We start from the raw sequence: 24,441 nt of genomic DNA, 5'->3' as shown, positions 1-24,441 counted from the left end.
CTGTTTTTCTCGCTCATGCACTTCTTCTTCCCATTCCACTAAAGCCTCAAACTGTGTCGGCCTTGGTCTTGGGTCAAGACATAACATCTTTTCCCGTAAATTTCTCAACACGGCCAGATTAAATGAACCATGTTCTGGAAATGCTAGGACACCATCTTCCTTTGTATACCTAACCCAATTCTCCAACCATATACAGGTATGATACCCATATCTCGCAGCCATGAAGGATGCAGGTGTTTTCGCTGGAGGTAACAATTCACCCTCTCTTGTTTTAACATCTTTATCTTTGTCAAACCAGCGCTTTATTTTTCCAAACAAAGATTTTTTCTTTTTCTCTTCTTGGTAATACATCTTAGCGTTTACCAAAACTTTCTAATCCCTTCCGTATTACTACTGCACAATACGATTTTTCAACCAATAACAGCGCGACTCACACTAACGCACCAATCCTGGAGCATCTACGTCACTAGAATACCTCTTCCAATCCTTGCGCGGCTCACACCAACGCACCAATCCTAGCGCGAGCACTGTTCTGTTCCACTACCCAATCAGAGCGCGGTCTCTATGACGTCAGCAGTCGCTGCAGTCGCTTCTGTCTCCTGTCTCCTGTCACTCGTCTACCCCTCCTTTACAAAATTTCTCAGTAGACTTCGTGTCAAATTTCTACAAAATCTATTAGTTACAACATATAAACATCTCCATTGTCTGCTTCGCTAACCATAGAATAGTAAAGAAAATCTCAAGAATCCCGTTGACACAGTAGCACATCCCTCTACTCTGCCCTTCTATCATGCATTCATTAACTGTTTCCTCTAGGACTTATCCAAAGAGTTTTACAATCAACTAAATGTATGAGCATTCACGCACTTTCATACAAGAAAATCTAGTACATACACACAGAATCCTGCTTCCCCGAGAACAGCGAACAATCTGTCCCGCTACAGAATTATAACACACGTCAACCAAGCAGCTTACCTCTGCCCAGTCCTTCAAACAAGCTCAGAGAATACCTATTACTTCTCCTGCGATAAGCTTTAACGGTGAACCTTACGGATCCCTGGGACTTATGACCAGAGTTTCACAGATAACCTTCGCTACCATACGCACTCCTTTTATACCAGAAATATTTCTAATAGTAACATACGACAATGTCACTGATTCCGAACCCAGACAATGTGACGCGCAACTTCAATTGTCACATGTTTTTCCTGCATACATACAGGACCAACAATCCCGTCTTTCCTGAGAGCAGTATATACTTCCTCTGCCCTACTACGGAACTGCTACTAGCTCCCAAGTTCCAGAAGCACTACATATAACTCAACACGACGACTCCAACATATAGTATTAGTACATATACCAACATCAATCAATAATCGATAATCAATAAGCCAATGTACAAGCAATCTAATCAGATCAAGACAATCATCAATAACCATCCTCTGCTACCAGGAAATTGGTGCAGATTGGGGTGTACAAATTCTCCCTACTTCCACGGATAGAGCAATATCACAGATGCACGCACACACACTCATCATACGCTTGGGCCCATTTTACTAACATACGCTCAAATACTCTACCATCACTGAACCTGTGGAAAGAAAAACTCCTAAACACCCTGCATCTACACTGAGGTCGATAAGACCTAATTGTGACTGTCCTGAGTCATGATCTAAACAATCTATACTACAATAATCAAAATAGAGTATTCAATAATTGACAAGAAATAACCACCAACACTGTATTTAAAATTATGGTACTTTATCTAAAATTAGTCAAAGAAAATCAATCAGAGTAAATCATTATTCTCATAATTACCTATTCTAGCTAAATGTCAGAATGGGTCAGGACAGGTCTCTCAGTAGAAGTCTCCCGAGTCGCCCTCCTCACAGCATAGATCCTCACCAACGCAGGTTTGGGAAGAAGTGGCAAAGTGGCAAAAGCCCTCTCTAGGCTAACAATATTTATAATAAATTTAACAAAAGAAAGCAACATAAAATGTTTTAGATATCCGCTGAGCCGCTGAGCAGAGCGAGCAGGAAAGGATGTAGCATCGCTACATTTGGAAAACCTCCGCTCAGAAAAATCACAAAAATAAAAAGACGGAAGACGGAACTAAACTTTCGAATGTATCCCCTCATGTTCATATTTCCTCGGCACCAGCATTATGATCTCAGAGTTCATTCATTATGGCTCCTTTGTCCTCCAAGGTTACTCAGATGTACTTGGATGTTCGCCCAGAGCTGCTGTCCTCACGGAAAACTTTCAAACCAGGCGAAGACTGTGGTCAGATGACTCTCGACCATGTTCAGCAAGGCCTTCTCATCACAAATCATTCACTCGAGCCCAGGCTGCAAACGGCAGCCATTTTATACTAGGCCAAAACGTACCATCTTAATTAAAAAGAGACAAAAACAACGTTACCACAGCATAGTGATTAAACAGTGTTAACCCCACTAATACCCTTAAGTGTATGTAATTATCTAGCCTCTGCAACACAGAAAAGCATTAGTACACGACAATTCAAAAGCGTTTTGTGCTTTAAAACAAACAGCACTCAGCAACATTTACTTAATAAAACATGCACATTATTAATTTGCCACATGAACGCTTCCCACGTATAGTTTTCTCTTGTTAATTCATGTTGGTTAGTCAAAACATTTACACAAAATAAATAATTAGTAATTATGAATTAATATTTTTATTATCGACAAATAGACAAACCAGAGCTTAAAAACCCAATAGATTTTCAACAGAAAATTCTGCTCCAGCAATCCCCCCTTTGGTGATTTTATCACCAAATAAACAACCCAAAAAAAAATTTTTAGCGAAATTTAGTCCCATTTTAGGAGAAATTTGGAAATGTCTTTTTCTCCTTACACAACACTACACACCAGACACCCTTTCATCATCCCTCTTTGTTTCCAAGTAAACACTCTCCCTCAATTCTTATAATTCTATTTCTTGTGGTTCTCTTTTCAACCTTTTATTTCTCTTTTCATTATTTCTTTTGATTAATTTCTTTTTCCCTCCCCTGTTTTTACAACACAAACACACCAATCTTAGTATCAATAAAGCAACAATTATACAAGTCAAAGGAAACAATATCTTACCTATTTACAACATTTACTTAATAAAACATGCACATTATTAATTTGCCACATGAACGCTTCCCACGTATAGTTTTCTCTTGTTAATTCGTGTTGGTTAGTCAAAACATTTACACAAAACAAATAATTAGTAATTATGAATTAATATTTTTATTATTGACAAATAGACAAACCAGAGCTTAAAAACCCAATAGATTGTCAACAGAAAATTCTGCTCCAGCACAGTGAGACAACACGCAATACATGAATGTGCTTGTAAATTAGCAGGAGACAGAAAAGTTAATGCCGCAACCAAGGTTCCACAATCCCTCAACACAAACAAGAAATAAAGCTTTCTATTTTCTAAATGTGTCTCTTCCACAGGTTGCCTTTTTTTACATTTATGAATTGTTTTTAAAAGTGTTGGATCTCGGGTTGCATTTTACATTTATGAATTGCCTCTCTGGTGCTAGAATCATTTTAGTGTAAAATATGTAAGACCATTGGCATAGTATTTTTTTATGTGGAGCCGCCGTGTTATCATCTTTATCGCATAACGACAGAGCAACAGAACACTGGATGGATTCATTTCTTTTACACCTAATTCAAGCGTTTTCCCAATCTGTACGTTTTCAAGCCCATAGAAAATTACCTAGGTTCTATGATGGAAGCGAAGAGGGAAAGATAAATACCCCCACAGTCAAAGCGGGAGCAGGGAATACTAATTATGTGACTGTAATTGCCCAATTGGTTTAACTTAGATTTTCTTCAGTCACTCCACCAGATCATGGCTGGCTCATTGCTCCGGCAGCTTACAGAGCCCGGGCTCGGCAGTACTGTACCTGCCTTGCAGTTCTCACAAAACATGCATTGTAAAATGCATCTGCTAGACTGCTAAGCATTAACATCTCTGCATTCAAAAACCATTACTTAGTGTTTTATGCATGGTCTTCCCTCACATTCTGTCTTTTTGTCTTAGTGCCTACCAATTTAAAAGAGGCAACATTCACCTTTTTGATTTTGTGCATGTCATATAGTCTATTTAAATCACTGTATTGTTCTCATAGCAAGAGTTACTGAATCACTCTACAGATTAGAGTCAGAGTTCAGAATCCTCAAAGACCTTGAGTTTGAAGCATTCTTTTAAGGTCTGCAGTGGAGGAGAGTCCCCAGGTCACAATGGGCTTTTTTTATATATACACATGAGTAGGGCAGGTTGCCACAGGGCATTAGAGACTTTTTCTTTTTTGTAAAATATTGTTTTGCTGGAGGGGGTTTAAGGCACCTATCAGAGACGAGACATAGTGGAATGCTAATATGTTTGTAGCAAGACTACTCCCAAAAGTATGACCTTCCTGCATGTATTATCTCAAAGAGCTAGACATCTTCAATGTGTCTCAGCCTCTATTATAGGCATATAGATTGACTCATTCCTTCGGCTGTACAGTGGTGGTTGGCACAGTAACTTGGCACTGGGCGGGCGTCGCACGCCTCGCGCAGTGGTGGTGGATTCAATTTTATTTGATTGCATTGCTGTGTTGTGTGACTGAGTGACTGTTGTGAGCAGGGCAGAGGCAGTGCGGAGCGAGGACGGTGGCCTCACTGGCCTGAGTTGCAACTTGCGCCCTCAGCCTCTCACAGGACCATCGCGGGTGGTTGGTGCTGGGCAGGCAATAAATCAAAATTTTTTATTATGATGATGAATCAATCACCATCATGATTACAAATTTTGATTTGGTGCGCATGGTGCGGGGCTGGATCAGCACCCAGTGCACCACCTCCAGAATGCAGGCCTCGGTACACTGCCCAGGACCCTCAGGGCCGGCTCTGTCCTGCCCCCCTCCCCCCCCCGCAGTGCGAACTAGCGGGAGTCGGAGCGCAGCGCTGGAGCATGTGATGTGTCCCGCAGGTGCGTGTAGGTTCTCTGGGGAGAGTTGCCGGTCGGTGGTGCTTGTGCCCGAGTAGGGCTGCATAAACTCCTCGAAGGCTAGCGCTTGTTCTTGAATTTCTCCTGTTCTGAGGGCGGGATGTAAGGGGACCAGCAGGAGACGCGCACAGGCCTACGGGGTTTCCCTTTGGCCCCTAGGAATGATGGACAACCAACAATAGGAGATGTAGAGGCCACGAGGTAGTTGAGGTTTGGGTGGCATCTGCCCTTTCACTAATTCAGAATTTTGACCCCGTTTTGCTGGATAAACTTGCTATACATTCAGCTATTTATTTGAAGTCCCTGTTAATAAGCAGCTGGGGACTGTGTGGGCTCAGACATAACACCTGCAAGTATTCAGTCATATACCTGCATGAAATTGAACCAACCCACATGAAAATGAGAGAAGTGCACTGGCATAGCAGGTTTGTAGGCCCCCTCATCAGTCAGCTCCTTACTGGCTAGCACTGCACTTCAAGCCAACATCAGAGGCCAACTGGGTGAGATGTGCAGTTATTCTAAGTAACCTTAAGGCTCTGCTGGCCTCTCAGTTATTTGACTGATCCAGTTTGTTTCTCTTATTTGTGGCCTCCTGAGATGGGAAATGTCCTGCAGGAGCTCAGATGCTTACATGCGAGTTCACCTCAGTAAAAGGTCACTGATATCTGGAATACTTGCTGGTCCGTCTCAATTTCGTCATCTTTGAGGGATTTGAAATCCTGCCCAAACATATCACAACATCTATGCACTATAATCTATTCATTTTAATGACCTTTGCAATGCATTACATAGCAATACAGTAAATTGTCAGCTTTCACATCAGCATCTTTGTTTCCCAATTGCCTAAGACTGCTTTAATAAGCACAACTGGTCCTAGCCGTGCTCAAGGCAAGTGGTAAAGAGGGGATCTGGTCGTAGAGCGCTATTGTTCCATTGGACTAGAAATAGCACAATAATTCACGGTTCATCTCTTTCCCTTCATGCAAGTCCTTCTCTCCTTTCTTTAAGTTGCTGCCTCAGGGGGGATAAGGTACCATCTGCTTTCATCCCTGCTGACCTCTCATATATCCAGGTCACTGGAGACCAAAGGCCCACAGCCCACGGGAAGCATTAAGGCATAGTGAGGTTTGCCCCGCGATGGATGGGTCTTGGGTGGGCTTAGGTGAACCCACCAGAGCGCTGCTGTCTGTGTATGACAATGGCAAAATACCTCGTGTCACACGCAATTAAGTTCAGAATATGTATACAAACAAAAAAATGCATATATTCCACCAATTGCAATATGGAGGGCTTTTGACTGTTCTGAGCACAATGCACTTTGTTAACTAGTCAGTCCAAGAATCTTAAAGTTGTGTTTTTATAGCCATTTCGAAGTGAGATCATTGTGGAGACTAAAGGTTATATTTTCTTCACGATACCAACTGACGAACTATTAATACTTCCTTTTAGGGTTTTCAGGACACCTAGCCTTAACATTACAATTTATATTAGACGGGCCTGAGTTTAGAATAGTATACCGTTCAAATGTATGCGTTTTGTATTTGCCTGTTTTAATTCGCTTAAGGTATACTATGATCACGTGTCACTATTTAGCACATGGCACTTTTTGATTTTTTTGAATTTTTCCCCTTTAAGAAAGTGAAAGCACGTTATTCACCTGTTTCACTGCAAGATGTGTTTAGTTGTGACTGAGCACTATAATGTTCACTTATTAAATTGCTCTTTTGGTTAATATGTCATCTATATTGTAGGTGCTGTTTAGTGATGATGCATTTAAATGAATTCTACTGATCTATGGACCAGAAGATGTCATTAGGGATGAAATGTGTGGATTGAAGAGATTCTATTTGTCTACCACACACTGCTCAGTAAAATAAATCAATCAATATTGAGAAACTACAATAGTCCCCTCAAGCTGTTGCCAAGTGCACTGCTGAATAAGAAACATGTTTGAGCTACAGAAGGGCAGAGCACTATTAGTCAAAATACCAAAGATCACACAGTGAAAAAAGGGAAGAGGGTCATATTCTCTCTCTCATCCTCGCTCTCTCTCTCGCTTTCTTTCTTTCTTTCTTTCTTTCTCTCTCTCTCTCTCTCTCTCTCTCTCTCTCTCTCTCTGAGAGGGCTAGAGAGAGAGAGAGAGAGAGAGTTTCTCTCTCTCTCTATCCCTCTCTCTCGCTCCCTCACGCACACTCTATTTATCCCTCTCTCCCTCTCAATCTTTCTCTCTATACCTATCCCTCACTCGGTCTCTCCCCCTCTCTCTCCCTCCCTCTATCCCCCTTCTCTCCTTCTCTATCCCCAAATCTCTCTCGCTCTCTATCCCTTGCTCTCTAGCCTTTTCTCTCTCTCGCTCTATCCCTCCCTCTCTCTCTTTTCTATTCCTGTATTTCTCTCACTCCCTCTCTCTCCCTCCCGCCTCTCTCTCTCCCTCCCCCCTCTCTCTCCCTCCCTCTCTCTCTCTCGTCCCTCTCTCTATCGTTCCCTCTCTCTCTAGTCTTTCCATCCCTCTCCCCGTCTTTCTCTCACTCCTCTCCTTCCTCTATCTCTCATTCTCTCCCTCTTGTTCTCCCTTTCTCTTCTTCTGTCTACCTCTCTCTCTCTCCCCCTTCCTTCCCCCTCTCTCTCATCCCCACGTAAAAACATAGCCAGACCTATTGCCGCAGTCAGTGCTTGTTCATGCTCCTCCCAGCGTTTCTATACAATATGTTTTGTCAATTAATGTATTATGCAGACATCTTCATTTGTTTTTCATGAGTGTTCAGACCTCTTGGCGGATCCGCCTGGGGGTTGGGGTAGAGGGGGCAGGGAGCCTCATCACTATTCACTAATCAGAACACGTGTACCCAGAACAACTGATCTTGCACAAACTACTTAAATTCAGAGGAATAATTGTAATCATTATTAAGAGTTACACTGCATGGGTGTGATGTTTCCATAGTTTCTGGCCTCTGTGCCCTTGGTGCTAGTTATCAGATGCTTATCCACAGTTTCTGCCCTCAGTGCCTAGGTGCTTATCAGTGACATTTCCCCAGTTTCTGGCCTCGGTGGCCTGTGTGACATCACATCTCAGTGCTTAATGTGTGACAACGTGAGTGATAATTTATTGAAAATACAAAAAAGAATATCAGAATGTCGTTTTTATGCTCTAAAGTTATGACGTTGAAACAGACTTAAAAAAAAAAAAAGCCTAAAATGCATAGCACTTTTTGTTGAAAAGACAAGAGTGGCCCGAAGGGTGTTGTGATCATCACTGTACAGCCCCTTAAAGAGTCCTGGGCAGCATTGTATGCAATTTCATTTACTATGCTTTCAAAGTTAGTACAATCTAATATGTTATGAAAAATGTGTTGAAAAATGCTTTGTTTTGGCCTTTCTGTCTCCCAAATTTTCTTGGGGGGGAGAAGTTCAACCCCCTAAACTCCCCCTAGTAGTGGTTGCTCACCGCGCTTGCTCGCTACACACCATGTGGGGGCTGGTCTCACTTTTACTTTGTTCTCTCTGATTCACTACTTGTGTCTATTTTTGATGCTCTCTGAAAGACTGTCTATGGGTAAATATGACCGGGTGGGTAACCTGATGTTCTTTAAGGTCATCATCTACTATTTACTGTGCTTTGAAAGTTGATACAAATTGAATATGTAATGAAAAATGTGCTGTAAAATTCACCATGTTGGTCTGTCATTTTCCAAAATTTTCCCCAAACCCCCCTAGTAGCGGTAGGGCTCGTTTGCTGCACTCGCTCGCTCGCTACGCGCCAGACGTGGGGCTGGTCTGGCAAATTTTGCCAGGGCTGCTTTCAGTTCCCAGTCCGGCCCTGTTCCGTAGGATTCTTGCGAAGGCCTAGGGCGTCCTCAGTGTGAAATCTCACACATACTAGCCCACACCAGGCACGACTGTCTCCGACCTATTAAGGTGGGTGGGTCAGAGTGCTTCCATCTCCTCAGACTTAAGCGTTTGGCGCCAAGATATCCAGGTCAAGGAAGCGGGAGATGTCATTCAGTCATTTGCCTCTCTTCAGTAGAGTTGTAGTATGTACTCCTCTCAGGTGTGCGTTAGGGTATGGCCAGTGTAGACATTCATACAGTGCCGACCGAGCGCCAGTAAGTGTGTAAAGACGGGCAAGCCCACAGCATGTGTATGAGATCAGCATTGAGAACCTGGCACCTAGGCCAGGCTGCATGTGCCCGGTGGAAAAATCTGTTTATTTTGACAGGGGTGAGGTATGCTTTTTGGAGTATATAGTGTTGGTAGAGGCAGAAGCGAGCTTTGCAAGGGATATAGGTGGGACTACTCAGCACCCTGATCCACTCATTTTGTTGAAAGGGTGGCCCCTATCCACTTCCCTGTTTTGCGTAAGTGGTGTTAGCGACACTTTTGCATGCTGGCGCAGTAATGCAGTGAACCATTTAGTGAGGTGCTGAACCCGCCCGTGATGTGCAGGTACTGGACGGTCAAGTGCATGGCATGTTCCGTAGTCATGTCTCCCCACCTATCACCGAGGGCTACAAGTAGGGAGTGATACAGCAGGAACTGGCCGGCGGGTCAGTCATTTAATTCTGTTAGTGTGTCATAGGGAAGTAGGGCACCATCCTGACATGTCTCCAAGTGTTTGAACTCCAGCTTCTAGCCAGTTCGATATTTCTGCGGTTGATGTGACGACGCTGCCTCGCCGTGTGTCTTGCAGTGGCAGTGCTGGTGCATAGGGCAATATTGATAGCGTAATGTATACACTCTTACGGTAGCATTGATAGGCAACCCCCAAGAGTAGTGGCTCAGGTGGTTTGCGCTTGGCGCATGGGTGAAATGGCCGGACTATAGACGCCAACGACCTTGGCGGGGAAGCAGCGACAGTGTCACACAGCTGAAACCCCGCTGGCCATCTCGCCACCCATTGCAATTGTGAGGCAAGTTATTAAATTCAACATTTCTATATTAATGCTCTCTTAACTCTGCTGACACTGTCATCACTCCTCTTGTCCCATCCCACTCCATTCCCCTTTATCATTAGAACTGCCCCACTCTCAGTCCACCGCTGACCTGTGCAATCTCAGGCTGTGAAGCTCCTTTACTCCTATCACCCACTTGGGGCTTAAAGTATGACAGGTCCTAAACGTTACTTGAAAATTAGTCCCTATGGGCCTCATGTCCTTTACTTTAAATGCACCCTCCTACGCTACCCAGTGGCGTTACTCCGGTCACAACCCGGGGCAACCTTCCACTCGCTGCTGGCTCGCTGCACTACCCGATACAGAGGGAGCATTCACCTGCACGGTTGTGTGTAGATTTAGATTCCGTATATAGGTTTCCCGATTTATGCCGTTATATAGGTACAATTCATATTGCCCTTATTTAGGCATAGAAAATCCAGCCCTTATTTAGGCATTGTCCATGCTATCTAAATACAGGCCTGGTCTCCTACATCCGTCAATCCACATCACAACGAATTCTTGGAAAACCAGACTGTTAAGCCTTTAGGAATTTCCCTTGCTTGGATATTGATTTCTCCGAGAACTCATTTAGTATGCATTAACATCTATTCCTTAGGGGTTCATTCCGATCCCCAACTTTTAGGTCAATACAGGCATTCCTAAACACCGGAAGGAGATCGAGTTCCAGCCTGATGCACTGACCAGACGCTGTCATCCTCCTCGCAGAGAATCCAGCTCCAGTGTTTCTGACTCCCCTTGCAGGGTGTTAGATATCGAGTCCCGGAAAAGAGATTCCAACCTCGCACATTCTAAGGTATGGAGCAGACTAGAACTTAGAGAAACTTTTGGCAACTCTTGGCAAAACTAAAACTATAGCTAGCTATACTTTAGAAAACAGCACCTTCTTCTGACCTCGTACTACACTTCGGTTAGGTACACTGGGGTAGAACTATTTAGAAGCATCAGATGAGTATCACATTTTAGCCTGTGTTATTTATGTATGTATTTTATGAATATATGTCATAGCTACAAACCATGCTATTGCAGTATTGTGCTTCACATCCTGACTTACGATTGTAGAAGTTCATATCTCTTGCATGAGAAATAAGACTGTTCAATAAACCCTTTTTTTATTGAAACGCCCGTCTCTCTATTTCTGTGCAACTCTGTAGAAACGAAGCATGCACGACTGACTGAGTGAAACTGTTATCTATTGTTTCCACGGTTCTGAGATTGTTCCGACTCTAAGGGAAACAAAGTTGTCATGTTTATGCGGTTGTCAGAAACTAATCCCTTCTTGTATATTCGAGAAGTTTCTAGTGACCTCTGAGTTAGCTGGCACACACAAGTAGTGTATATTATTCCAATGCGCAGAGCCTATCAGGGATATAGGAACTACACTGCCACTTTGTGTGCACCGCCCACACCTACACACAGCATACCCTCCCCCCACACCCACCAACAAACACACACCATAGGAAAAACATTCATGCATACTCCTCAACACCAGATCACTTAGAAAACATGCCACAGAAATCTGGGACATACTATACATCCCTGTCCTGGACGCCTCTTGTTTACGGAAATCTGGCTGACCTCCGAGTCTGCACTCGACATTGCCACAGCCTTCCCAACAGGATACAAGATCACATGTCAGGACCGCCAACATAGTCCAGAAGGAGGAATTGTGTTAATATTCAAAGAATATTTCAACTTCGTCTAGTGGTTCAATCCCTTCGGGAGCCAGGGGTACGCTTGATTATTATTTATTCAGACGATATTCTCATCAAGGCGCAGGACAGAGAGACCGTTCTCCTTTCACTTATCTTGGATGGGCTGACTCCTTCTGGATCTGGGGTTTGTCCTCAACAGGGAAAAATCGGTCATGGTACCGTCGCAACTATCGATTTTCTGCGCTTTCAAGTGAACTCAATTCAGGCCCAACTTCTCCTACCCTTACGGAAACTATTGTCCCGTAAGAAGGAGTTGAGGAGAGCCCTTGCCTCTTTGACTACATCATTGAAGACCCTGGCTCGCCTAGTAGGACTATTGACTTCTTCCATACAGCCCATTTTTCCGGGTCCCCTACATTATCGGGCCCTTCAACAGTTTAAGATTCTACACCTTTGCAAGGGTCTGTCTTATTCTGAAAAGATCTTGTCTGAGGAGGTCAAGACGGAGATGTCTTAGTGGCTGGACCACATGGATTACTGAAATGGCAGGACCATTTTTGCTTCAGTCTCCAAGGTGCTGATCGAATCAGATGCCAGCCGGTGGGGTTGGGGAGCCCGTTGCAGCTCAGTAGAGATGGGGGCAGGTGGCCCTTGGAGGAACTCTTGCTTCACATCCATTGCCTAGAATTACTGGCATGATCCTTTGTGATTCGCACCTTGTCACCACACAAAATGAGTTGTTGTATCCTATTGAGGATGGACAATGTTTCAGTGGTCTATTACATTAACTGCCTCGGTGGGCCGAGGTCACGTCTTCTGGCAGAATTTGCCAAAGACTTATGGAACTATTGGGGCCAGAATCAGATTTCAGTGACAGCCGAATACATCCCAGGCACGTTCAATGTGAGAACAGATTGGAATTCCCGTTTTCTCCGTGACTCCAGCGATTGGAGATTGCATCTGCATGTATTTCAGCTCTTGAACCTGTGAGTGGGTCCCTGCACAGTGGATCTCTTTGCCTCATGGCTCAAGGTGCAACTTCGACTGTTTTACAGTAGGAGACCAGACCCTCGGGCGCTGAGCTCAGATACGTTTCTCCAAGATTGATCGATGGGTATCTTGTACGCTTTCCCTCGTTTTTCAATCATCCAGAGAGTATTAGCACAGGTGGGCTGACAGATGGCGGAGGTGGTCCTGGTTGCTCCTCTTTGGAAGGCCCAGTCGTGGTTTCCCGTGGCGATGGAGTCATCCTGCATTTGCTCGCCACGCCTTTCCAGTTTGGACCCAGCCATATGCAAATAAACCTTGACCCTGTCCCCCCCCCCCAGGAACAATCAAGCCCGAACTGCCAGGCGAGGTCATCCCTAGACCAGAAAACAAGCATCCTGGGACCGGTTTTGGGGCAAAAGATGATGGACGGAATGTTGAACACTGTCAGACATGCTCCCGCAGTCACAGATCTGGGTTTAATCCATCTTTATTCTCCTCACCACGCCTTTCGAGTTTGGACCCAGCCATATGCAAAACATCCTCGACCCTGTTCCCCACAGAACCATTCCAGCCCGAACTGCCAGGTCCTCCGTGGACCAGAAAACAAGCATCCTGTGGCCGTTTTCTGGCCATCACCCCTCATCTGTCAGGCTAGCTTGAATCGGAACTGGGGTGGCAAAGTGAGCTAAAGAACGATGATGGAACGATGATGTATTCAACCCCGATCTAATAGTGACTTTGGAGTGAGTGAAAAGTTTCTTCACTCCGTCCATCATCTCCTTGTGTTTCCTTTTTTTGCCCTAATTTGGCTGGGTATGCCCAGAAGTGGGTCCCTTGGTCACTTTGCCACTGGATTCAAGATAGCCTAACTGAAGAGAGTGATTACCCCGAAATCTGTACCAGGATGCTTGTTTCCGGTCCTGGGAAGACCTGGTTTGGCAGTTCGGGCTGGACTGTTCCCATGAGGAACAGGGTCAAGACTGATTTGCATGTAGCTGGATCTGAACTGGGGTGGCGAAGTGAGCTAAAGAACGATGATGGATTCAATCCAGATCTGTGACTGGGGGTGTCTGAAAAGTTTCAGCGCTCCGTCCATCATCTCCTTGTGTTTAATTTTTTCCATATCTGAAACATACTAAGACTGATTCAAGGTGCATTGTTTACCCTTGTTTTCCTCATTATCATAAACTATGCAGGGGCGTGACATAGGCCCCCACAGCCCCTGTGGTGAGGGGGGGCCCCAAGCTCCAGGGGGCCCCCTCAGCATAGCACTCTGGCTGCAGGGCTCCTGATTGAGCCAGGAGGGGGCCCCTCCACGTGCCTTGCAGGGAGGCCCCCTTGAGTTTCATCAGGCCAGTGAAACTATGTGTGGTTAAAAGGTTGGAATGTTATGAGAAGTATACTCGTGATTTGAGAACTGATCAGGCAGGACAGTTAATTATTTATTTGCCGAAACCTTTCCGCCCGGTCACTTATGCAACTTTAGCTTGATGGGTCAGGTGGATTCTGGCGAGGACGGAATTGATGTGTCTTGTTTTGGAGTGCATTCTGTGCTGGGAGCCATGGCCTCCAAAGCTTTTTCCACTGGTTCTGGTCTTGAGGACATTATGACTGCAGCGAACTGGTCTTCTGACTCCACTTTTAAAGTGTTTTATCACAAACCAGTTGTGGATCTGGCATCTAATATTGTAGCACAACTTTAAACTAGTATAATCCAAAACCTCCTTACCTGACATAGAATGAAAACATTTCTAGCTAGCACACCAAGACTTTTCAATTCTATTATGGACACAGAGGCGAGGATTATCCCGCAGAGGAATTGCATATGTTACTAAATGTCTAATGATGTTATCGGTATTAGTTAGATGTTATGTTTATTCCCGCCCTTGATGATAATTGCTACAGACGGAGTAGACACCGTGCCACTGCTCTTCTCTTTTTTTCCAGGGGCAGATGCTAAGGCAACCTGAGGCGGCCTGGTTCTTCACATCCAGTGCTGTTGATTATGGGAGGAGAAGTTCCCTTCCACTGTTTTATGGTTCACACGGTTGGCAAACGAGTCCTGATTCTTCGAGGGATCGAGTATGGAGTTTGAGTTTGCAATGACTTTTGAAATGATTCATGAAGATTATTGACAGAGAAAGAGTGTATATAGAATAGTATACAGTATATAGAAACTATAGTGACACTGGCTTATATACTACACATGACCCCCGTGACTGGTGATGACTGTGGACTACAGGGGTTCATGGGAATGTGGTTTTTCTTTTTGTGGTTATTTTCATTGGCTGCTGTGTTTTCTTGAGTAAAGAAAGAGAAGCATAATCCTCGCTTCCGTGTCCTTAATAGAATTGAAAATTCTTGACGTGATAACTAGAAATCTTTTTATTAGTGTCTACATCGCAACTGTGTCATGAGAGGCAATTGCAGTGAGGAATCCTTCGAACAGGTTGGTCAAATGTTTTCTGCTTTTAAATTCTGGCTGCTATCTGATTTGTGGCCTAGTAAAGCATTGTATCTATGTGGCTGCTGTGAGAGAACCAAGCATAAATGTTTTCTGCGTAATGTTCCTCCAGCCTGTCATTTGGGATACCTTTTTGTTATAAGGTGCAGGTTGGCATTTTGACACCTCTTTTGAATGTTTTTTAGCTTTATCAGTTTTCATATTGTACATGATCACAATTGTAACTTCAGATTAATACACAGTTTTTACTTTTCTTTATTGTGCACTTTAAGTTGACCATATGTACATATGTACAAAAATACTTTTATATCATAATTCAACTCTGTGTAAACTAAGTTTCATATATTTCTTGTGAACATATTAATAACACACTTGCTTAAATCTAACTATGAAAATATTTATCAATAATTCACAATTATTTCCCAATCTGTTTTTGCGCTGAAATTACTTGACAAATTATTTTATTCTAAGCTGATTTTACACTAAGATCATTAGTATCTCCCTCGCATTTTCATGTAGATCTGCCACAGAGAAGGTAGTAGCCACAGTTCTTTCACGCAGTGAAGCTGCCCTTGAAAAGTAAACGGGTGGGGAAATGGAAACATTCCCAGGGAATGGCCAAAGCAGAACTCAGGATAAAGACCCTGTCAACACTTTACCCTATCTATTCTGTGAACTCAGGGCGCTCTTAACAGCTGAGATATATATTTATTCTCTATTGGACGATGTAGCTTGTCTTCTAATTGTGTTGTCATTTATTGTTCCAGTGATCTCTTACTGTCACATTATAAACATAATCTAATATTCTTCTTCATTTGAACAGAAATGGAAAGTAGGAGTTTGCATCGGAACCAAGAACATGAACAACGCTGTGGTGAACCCAGGCAAAAGGCAGCATTAACGGGAGAAGATAAAGTGTTGGTTATGCAGACAGTTAGCACTAAAATACCAAACAAAACAAGGACAGTGAATACAGCCCCTGGAAAAAACAGAGCTGATCAATATACAGGAAGCTATAACAATACATTGAAGCAGATTGGCCAGAAAAAGATCACAAGTATTACATGTTCTGAGTATGGAAAAAACATCAGTGAAAAGGGTACTCTCATTGAACATAAGAAGATTCATACCAATGGGAAACTGTATTCTTGTGACAAATGTAGAATAACATTCCAAAGTAGCTCAGTTTTAAATCGACACAGATCGTCACACTCTGACCTACAGTCATTTACATCAGAAAATAAAAAGGGTTCTCCTGACAATCAAAACCATAAACGGAAGAGAAAACTCAAGAACAACAGATCGTATAAGTGCAGTGAATGTGAAAAGAGTTTTTCTTCTTTGTCCAATCTTCATGTACACCATAAACTACACACAGGAGAGAAACCCCATAAATGCGACGAATGTGGACAGTGTTTCACTTATTTTTCACTTCTGAAGGTTCACCAGTGGCTTCACACAGGAGAGAAACCCTTTTCATGCAATGAATGTGGGAAATGTTTCCGCCTTTCTGGAGATCTTCGCTCCCATAGACAAATTCACAAAGGAGAGAAACCTTACAAGTGTGAGTGTGGAAGGCGTTTCAATAGAGTAGATGGTCTGAAAAGCCACAGGCTCCAACGTTCTGGAGAAAAAAGAGAGAAACAATACATATGTAGTGAATGTCAAAAGAGTTTCTATTCTTTATCTCTTCTTCGTCTACACCAGAGAATACGCACAGGTGTGAAACCTTATTCATCTGACACATGTGGAAATTGTTTCAGGCAGTCATGACACCTAAAAAGGCACAAGCAAGTACACACTGGTGAAAAACCATATATATGCAGAGAATGTGAAAAAGGATTCAGCGATGCCATAGGTTTGAAAACTCACCATCGCGTGCACACTGGAGAGAAACCCTATAAATGTGATAAATGTGGAAAGCGTTTTGGGACTTCATCACATTTGAGGGTTCACCAACGCATTCACACAGGAGAGAAACCATATAGATGCACTGAATGTGGAAAATGTTTCAGCTATTCTGCAAGCCTGGTTACCCATTTGAAGATTCACACAGGAGAGAAACCCTATGAGTGCAGTGAGTGTGGAAAGTGTTTCAATCGGATAGACACCCTGAAAAAACACCAGCGCATACATACAGGGGAGAAACCATACCCTTGCGCTGAATGTGAAAAGATGTTCTCTCGAAAAGATCTCCTAACAAATCACCAGAAAATGCACACAGTGTTGACACCAGAGATAGAGAAAACATACGCATGTAATGAGCGTGGAAATTTATTCAGAGACTCAGCTCATCAAAAAAGGCGTACCCAAACAGTGAAATTTCATACATGTATCGCATGTGGGAAGTGTTTACGCTCTCAGTCATCCCTGAGAAGGCATGAGAGAACACACACTGGAGAAAAGCCATATGCATGCAGTGACTGTGGGAAGAACTTCATTTCACCAGAAAAATTGAAATCACACGAGAGATTGCATACGGGAGAGAAGCCCTTTAAGTGCACAGAATGCTGTAAGAGTTTCAGATACCAGGCATCCCTGAGACTGCATGAGAGAACACACACAGGAGAAAACCCATTTATATGTAGTAGGGGTTTCAGCCAGCTAGGAAATTTCATCAAATGATACACTCAGGAAACAAACCATTTTCATGCAGTGACTGTGGGAAGAGCTTCATTTCATCAGGAGAATTGAAATCACATCAAAGATTGAACACAGGAGAGAAGCCCTTCAAAAGTACTGAGTGTGGGAAGAGTTTCAGATTTTCCCAAAACCTAAACCAACACCTTCGAATCCATACAGGTGTGAAACCCTATCTATGCAACAGTTGTGGGAAAAGTTTTGCTATCTCTGAGGATTTGACTAAGCACAAGCGAATTCACACAGGCGAAAAACCATATATTTGTACTGAATGTGGACGGGGGTTCAGCGTGCTATCTTCATTGAAATCACATCAGAAGGTGCACACTGGGGAGAAACCTCATAAATGTAATGAATGTGGGAAGTGCTTTGCGTTCTTGTCAAATCTGTTTGTACACCAACAAACGCACCCTGGAGAGAAACCCTTTGTTTGCATTGAATGTGGGAAAACATTTGCTGACTCTGGAGCCATGACAAAACACATTCGAATGCACACTGGAGAGAAACCCTACGCTTGCATTGAATGTGGGAAAAGATTTGCTGTCTTTAGATCCATGACAATACACATTCGAATGCACACTGGAGAGAAACCATACGCTTGCATTGAATGTGGGAAAAGATTTGTTGAATCTAGATCCATGACAAACCACATTCGAATACACACTGGAGAGAAATCCTACGCTTGCATTGAATGTGGGAAAAGATTTGCTGACTCTGGATCCATGACAAAACACATTCGAATACACACTGGAGAGAAACGCTTTGTGTGCAACACATGTGGGAAGAAATATGCAGAGCGTAAATACCTGACAAAACACATGCAAATGCATATAAAAGAGAAGAATGATCAGTGATACCAAATATCGCTTTCGCCAAAATGAACAATATTTCCCTATCTTTGAGTAGTATATGGTACGTAGTTAATGCTACAGAAAGAATATACAGGCAAATAGACTCAAATAACATTACATGAGTTTAAAAAGCTCAAATTAAATTTCTATTGAAGTAAAGACTGATGCAGAATAAAGTCAGCCTGTCCACTACGCACCTTGCCAATACTGTGTATATTTGATTGACCATCTTATAGTGGGTATCACATTTTTTGTTATTGCTAAGACATAGCAAAAACATTTACCAATTGGTGCCTATGAGGGCAGTCAATGTTGAACGGTTTTGGAAAAGCTTATCATTCTTAACTGGCCTCGGATGCCAAAGCATTGCTTTTAGCGAAAGCATTGGTAAAGACAATTGGTCTGACTTTTTCATAAGTGAAAATGCTTGTTTGATGATTGGCTAATTTGCTTGCAAGTTTAAATAGATGGGTGAGTGAGTGAATGTTAGAAGGAGTCAATGGTTGAATGGATGGATGAGTGAGTATGGAGATGGATGAATGAATGAGTTGATATATGAATGGCAAAGAACTTGTATATGTGGCAACAGGAGTAAATGGGTCAGGTGCAATGCAGGCTAAGACAATGTCCATTTGAGGGACCAAAATTAATGTATAAGGGTAATGCCCGTCTGTGGGAAGGATTGTATGTTCAGAAGATTAAGAGGTTGTGGGGGAAGGTAAGGTGGAGCTTTATAAAAATTGCTCTAATACTTGTAAAATGAGTGGTTTTTCTTGGTGTTCTGAGAAAGAAAGGGGCATATTAACAATGCGTCGATAAAAAATTATCGCCACTTTTGCAGCCGTTTTCGGCCGAAAAGCGGTGATAATTTTATCGCCTTATCAGCAAAGACACGCTATCGCATGTTTTGCTGATTTTGCTCCCGTTTCCAGCACGCCTAACTTTGCATCGCTAATGAGATGCAAAGTAGGCATGTCTGTGGAAACAACATGGGTAAATATCACGAAGGCAGCTTCGCGATATTTCCAATGTGGGGAAGCAATTATTTTAATCGCGCTAAGTATGCCTTAACGCAGGAATTTAACGTCTGTTAAATTCCTGAGTAAGGCATACCTAACATGGGAGGTGGATTTATGTTATGGGCATTGGCACAATCATGTCCAAACCTATTAATAACTGCTGATTTTGAATTTCAGTCCCCAACTGTGACCTTCTAACTAGCAGTTCAGTCACCACAAATCGAAACCTGAACCTGGAATTGATTAATGAACTTTACAAGAGCAGAGCATAACCCACCATAATGAAGTCCAAGTGTGAGAGCGTTAAACTCTTTCAGCAATGGCTCCTAAAAGAGTACGTTGAACTGATCTTGCACAATTAACACCACAGAATTGTTCACATATAAATAAACCACCCTAGGGTTAAAGCAATTCCAGAATGACCCTGTTTGGCAAGCTGCACGGACCGCCACAGTAAGACGAGAGACCCACTACCTTCAGTTAAACTGTACAAAGGCCTGAAAAGAGAGTCACTCTGACATGTCCCTGGCCTTCACTCCAAAGTCCTTCCCCATGACAGATGCCCACTTGATTGGACACACGCTGTTGCTGGCGCTGCTGCAGGCGCTTCGCCGCGCTTTTAACTCTCCTCGTTTTGTATCTTGTTTAAATTTTATTTGCTGCACTTATTCCCTGATTTTAGCAGGGTTTTGGCCCCCTCCTCTTACCGCACATAATCGGCTCCCTCACCGCCGTTTTGGCGGGCCTGGATCCCGGGGGTGGCTCATTGTGGACGCCATTTTGGGTAGGGAATGGGAAGATAGCTTTGGGCGCCATCTTGGAGCGTCCTCGCGCTCGCGCTTTAATTGGCGAGCCTACTTAAGGCGAACCTAGTTTCAGGGCAGGCCTTGACAGATGCCCACTTGATTGGACACACGCTGTTGCTGGCGCTGCTGCAGGCGCTTCGCCGCGCTTTTAACTCTCCTCGTTTTGTATCTTGTTTAAATTTTATTTGCTGCACTTATTCCCTGATTTTAGCAGGGTTTTGGCCCCCTCCTCTTACCGCACATAATCGGCTCCCTCACCGCCGTTTTGGCGGGCCTGGATCCCGGGGGTGGCTCATTGTGGACGCCATTTTGGGTAGGGAATGGGAAGATAGCTTTGGGCGCCATCTTGGAGCGTCCTCGCGCTCGCGCTTTAATTGGCGAGCCTACTTAAGGCGAACCTAGTTTCAGGGCAGGCCTTGACAGATGCCCACTTGATTGGACACACGCTGTTGCTGGCGCTGCTGCAGGCGCTTCGCCGCGCTTTTAACTCTCCTCGTTTTGTATCTTGTTTAAATTTTATTTGCTGCACTTATTCCCTGATTTTAGCAGGGTTTTGGCCCCCTCCTCTTACCGCACATAATCGGCTCCCTCACCGCCGTTTTGGCGGGCCTGGATCCCGGGGGTGGCTCATTGTGGACGCCATTTTGGGTAGGGAATGGGAAGATAGCTTTGGGCGCCATCTTGGAGCGTCCTCGCGCTCGCGCTTTAATTGGCGAGCCTACTTAAAGCTCCCCTCTCCCGCGCAGCGGGACGCGCAGGTGAGGACGCCGTCGCTTAGCCGGAGTCGTGCCAGAGTCCTGCCCGTCTGCGCTCGTCCGCGTCGAGGCAGCGCGAGGCGGGGCAGGCTCTGTATCTCAACACATCGTTGTTTAGCCGCTCCTGGCAGGTATGCTGTCCTACACACGGTCAGAGCTGCTGGCCATAGGGCAAACGTCCAAAGGAGGTGCGTGTAAGCCTGTGGACCCTTTAATTGGCCCATACAGCTGCGCCTGTAAAGGCTGGTCTCTTAAGAGCCCTACTAAAATACGCTCCTTGGACAATGCCGCCCCAGTCACACGATTACGTGTTGCATCGCGAGATCTTCGTATTTGGTGCCTTAATGTTAGATCACTTGTAAAGCATCATTTGTCTATTTACGACCTGATAGAGAAAGAGGATCCCGATGTTTTCTTAATGACAGAAACCTGGCTTCAGGACTCCGACTCTGCCATATTGAATCTTGCATTCCCCCAGAACTATACCATCTTCACATCTAACAGGACCACAAGAGGTGGTAGCATTGCTATGGCAGTCAAATCCTGTTTTCCGGCGGAATGGAAGTCGTCAGGACTACCAGCATGTGAAAGCGCTATTTTTAAAGTCGCCTTTTCCCATCAGTTTACTTTCAGTGGCCTACTTGTATACCGTCCCCCCGGCAATGACTCGGTTTTTAGGTCTGCGCTGGCCGATATGGTCAGTCCTATAGCACTCGGCTGTGCCAATTTTAATATTTTGGGTGACCTCAACATCCATTTCGATAATGGGTCTTCCACTACTGTGAGCTCCTTGTTGGCGGATCTGGAAGCTCTCCAACTGATTCAGCTCGTTACCCTTCCAACCCACTCGGGAGGCCATATTCTTGACCCCTTCTTCTCCACACTAGATGGGTTAAGGCTGTCAGAACCGAGGTTGATGGGGTGGACTGATCACTTGTTAGTAGAAGCGTTCTGTCCGGTCCTTGATAGGCCTTTTATACCCACAGACAAGCCTATCCTTAAAAGGCCTTGGCATAAGCTTACGTTGGAAGAGTTTTACGGTATATTAGAGCGAAACCCTCTGAGTACCTTCACTAATGTGGATCAAGGATATCAACAGTTCTGCGCATGGATTACAGATGCCTTGGATTCTCTTATACCTCTGCGGTGGTCGAAAGGCCGGACAAAAACATCTAGCCCCTGGTATAATGAGTCTCTCGCAGAATTAAAGAAATCCTGCCGAAAAACAGAGAGGGAATGGAGACGTTCCTATGACCCTGCGCTGAAAACTCGGTATTTCACTGAGTTGAAGCTCTATCATAGAGCTATCTGCAGAGCAAGAGCTGCATTCTACGCTCAGGAATTCGCTACCAGCCCCAATCCTACAAAACTGATTTTCAAGGTACTGAAGGACCTTATGAAAAACAGATCCTCATCAGAGGTGATTTGCACAGATTCGCACTGTGATAAATTGGCCTCCTTTTTTGTGGAGAAAGTGGAAAAAATCTATCATGGGTTCGACACACTCCACCAGGATCGACTGGCTTCTACCCCTGTCACGACAGATCTTGAGCCTTTGGCCATTTTACCTGAACTGTCTATTGAGGCCTTTGACAGGTTCAGCCTTAAGGTCAAGTCAGGCTCTCCTGCGGACCCGTTAAAGCCAGCCTTCATTAACACACTTTCCCCGCTGTGCCGTGACCCCATATTGAATCTTATCAATATGTCACTGTCTTGTGGAACGGTACCCGCGGCATGGAAACAGGCAGTGGTCACTCCGATATTAAAAAAAGCCAACTCTGACCCCCGATTGCCAGAAAACTATCGACCTATCTCCCTGTTGCCTTGGATTGCCAAAGTAACAGAAGCCCATGTCAACTCTTTTCTGTCCGAGCATCTGGTTCGTAACCAGATTCTGGATTCCAGTCAGAACGGCTTCCGGTCTGGACACAGTACCGAGACGGCATTACTTTACATCACGGAACATCTTCGCCAGGTACTTGACTTAGGTCATACTGCAGCGCTTATACTATTAGATCTAAGCGCTGCCTTCGATACTGTGTCCCACCATATACTTATCCAACGCTTACAGGAGGCGGGAGTGACGGATGTCGCTCTCCAGTGGTTTCGGTCTTTTCTGGCAGACCGCTCCTTTAAAGTGGCTATACCACCTGGTCAATCTGCCACCTATCCTTTGGAGCTCGGGGTACCACAGGGATCTTCGTTGCGCCCGACAATGTTCAACCTCTATGTGAAACCGTTGGCTGGTGTCGTCAAACAGTGGGGTCTCACGATGGCCTCATACGCGGACGACACACAGCTAGCGGTGACACTTAGTGAAGACCCTGAGGTGGAGGCCCCCAGATTCCGTGCGGGTCTCTTGGCAGTAGCCGGCTGGCTTCGCACCAACTGCCTTCAGTTGAATGCCACCAAAACGGAGGTGTTGGTTCTAGGGAAGCACGCGGAGTTATGGGGAAATCAGTGGTGGCCATCGGAGCTTGGCGTCACTCCTATTCCAGCTGCTGGAGTGAGAAATCTAGGAGTATGGGTAGACTCTGCGCTGACCTTCAGAGATCACACCAAGAAGGTGGCTGCCACGTGCTACGGAATTTTGCGTGGTACTAGGCCGGTCCTAAAGTACTTTGATCCCCCTACCAGACAGCTTGTAGTCCAGGCCTCAATACTTTCTCGGCTGGACTACGGCAGCTCATTGCTGTTAGGGGTGAATCAAGCGGAGGCCTCTAGGCTTCAAAGAGTACAAAACGCCGCGGCACGAGCCATTGTGGGCCTTCCCAGACATTGTTCAGTGTCTGGTACCATCACGGCCTTGCACTGGCTCCCGGTTAGACAGCGAATTAAGTTCAAGGCGCTGTGCCTGGCCTTTAAAATTCTGAAATCTTTTTCGCCGCCGGCACTTGTTCCTCTTCTTACGCCCTATATGCCTTCGAGATCCTTGAGATCGGCGGGGCTTCATCTGGCCATCTGTCCACGCTTCAAGCTGAGCAGAATGGGTGGCCGCTCCTTTAGGGTGCTAGCGGCAGGCTTATGGAATTCGCTCCCTGTTTGCATTCGAGCTCTTGAAGATCTGCTCACCTTCAGGCAGGCGATTAAAACCTTCCTGTTCCCGGTATCTAGTTAATTTCTTTTTCTTTATTGTGTGTTATGTTATAGCATCTGTCAAAGCGCCAGGACGCCCCTTTGCTGGGGCAGCTGTGCGCTATAAAAATACCAAATAACATAACATAACAATAACCATGACCCCTTACTTTGGAACTTAAAGGTATGCAGGGCGTACCTCATCGCCTTCATGTTACAGC

General features: G+C 44.5%; 1 protein-coding gene across 1 annotated transcript in view; it reads left to right on the top strand.

The window, feature by feature from the left end:
• LOC146863581 (uncharacterized) overlaps positions 1–18,636 on the top strand; it is a 205,048-nt gene extending 186,412 nt beyond the window's left edge. Inside the window, 2 exon segments of the mRNA XM_085640887.1 lie at positions 15,898–17,664; positions 17,667–18,636. Of these exon segments, the coding sequence (XP_085497013.1) occupies positions 15,898–17,664; positions 17,667–18,568 (2,669 nt within the window). The 3' untranslated portion in view covers positions 18,569–18,636.
• Positions 18,637–24,441: the final 5,805 nt, after the last annotated feature.

This window comes from Triturus cristatus, chromosome 2_1 (genome assembly GCF_964204655.1).
Source record: "Triturus cristatus chromosome 2_1, aTriCri1.1, whole genome shotgun sequence".
In the NCBI taxonomy this organism is placed as follows: domain Eukaryota; kingdom Metazoa; phylum Chordata; class Amphibia; order Caudata; family Salamandridae; genus Triturus; species Triturus cristatus.
The sequence above is the reverse complement of the archived record's forward strand: the minus strand, read 5'-3'. Positions and strand labels throughout refer to the sequence as shown.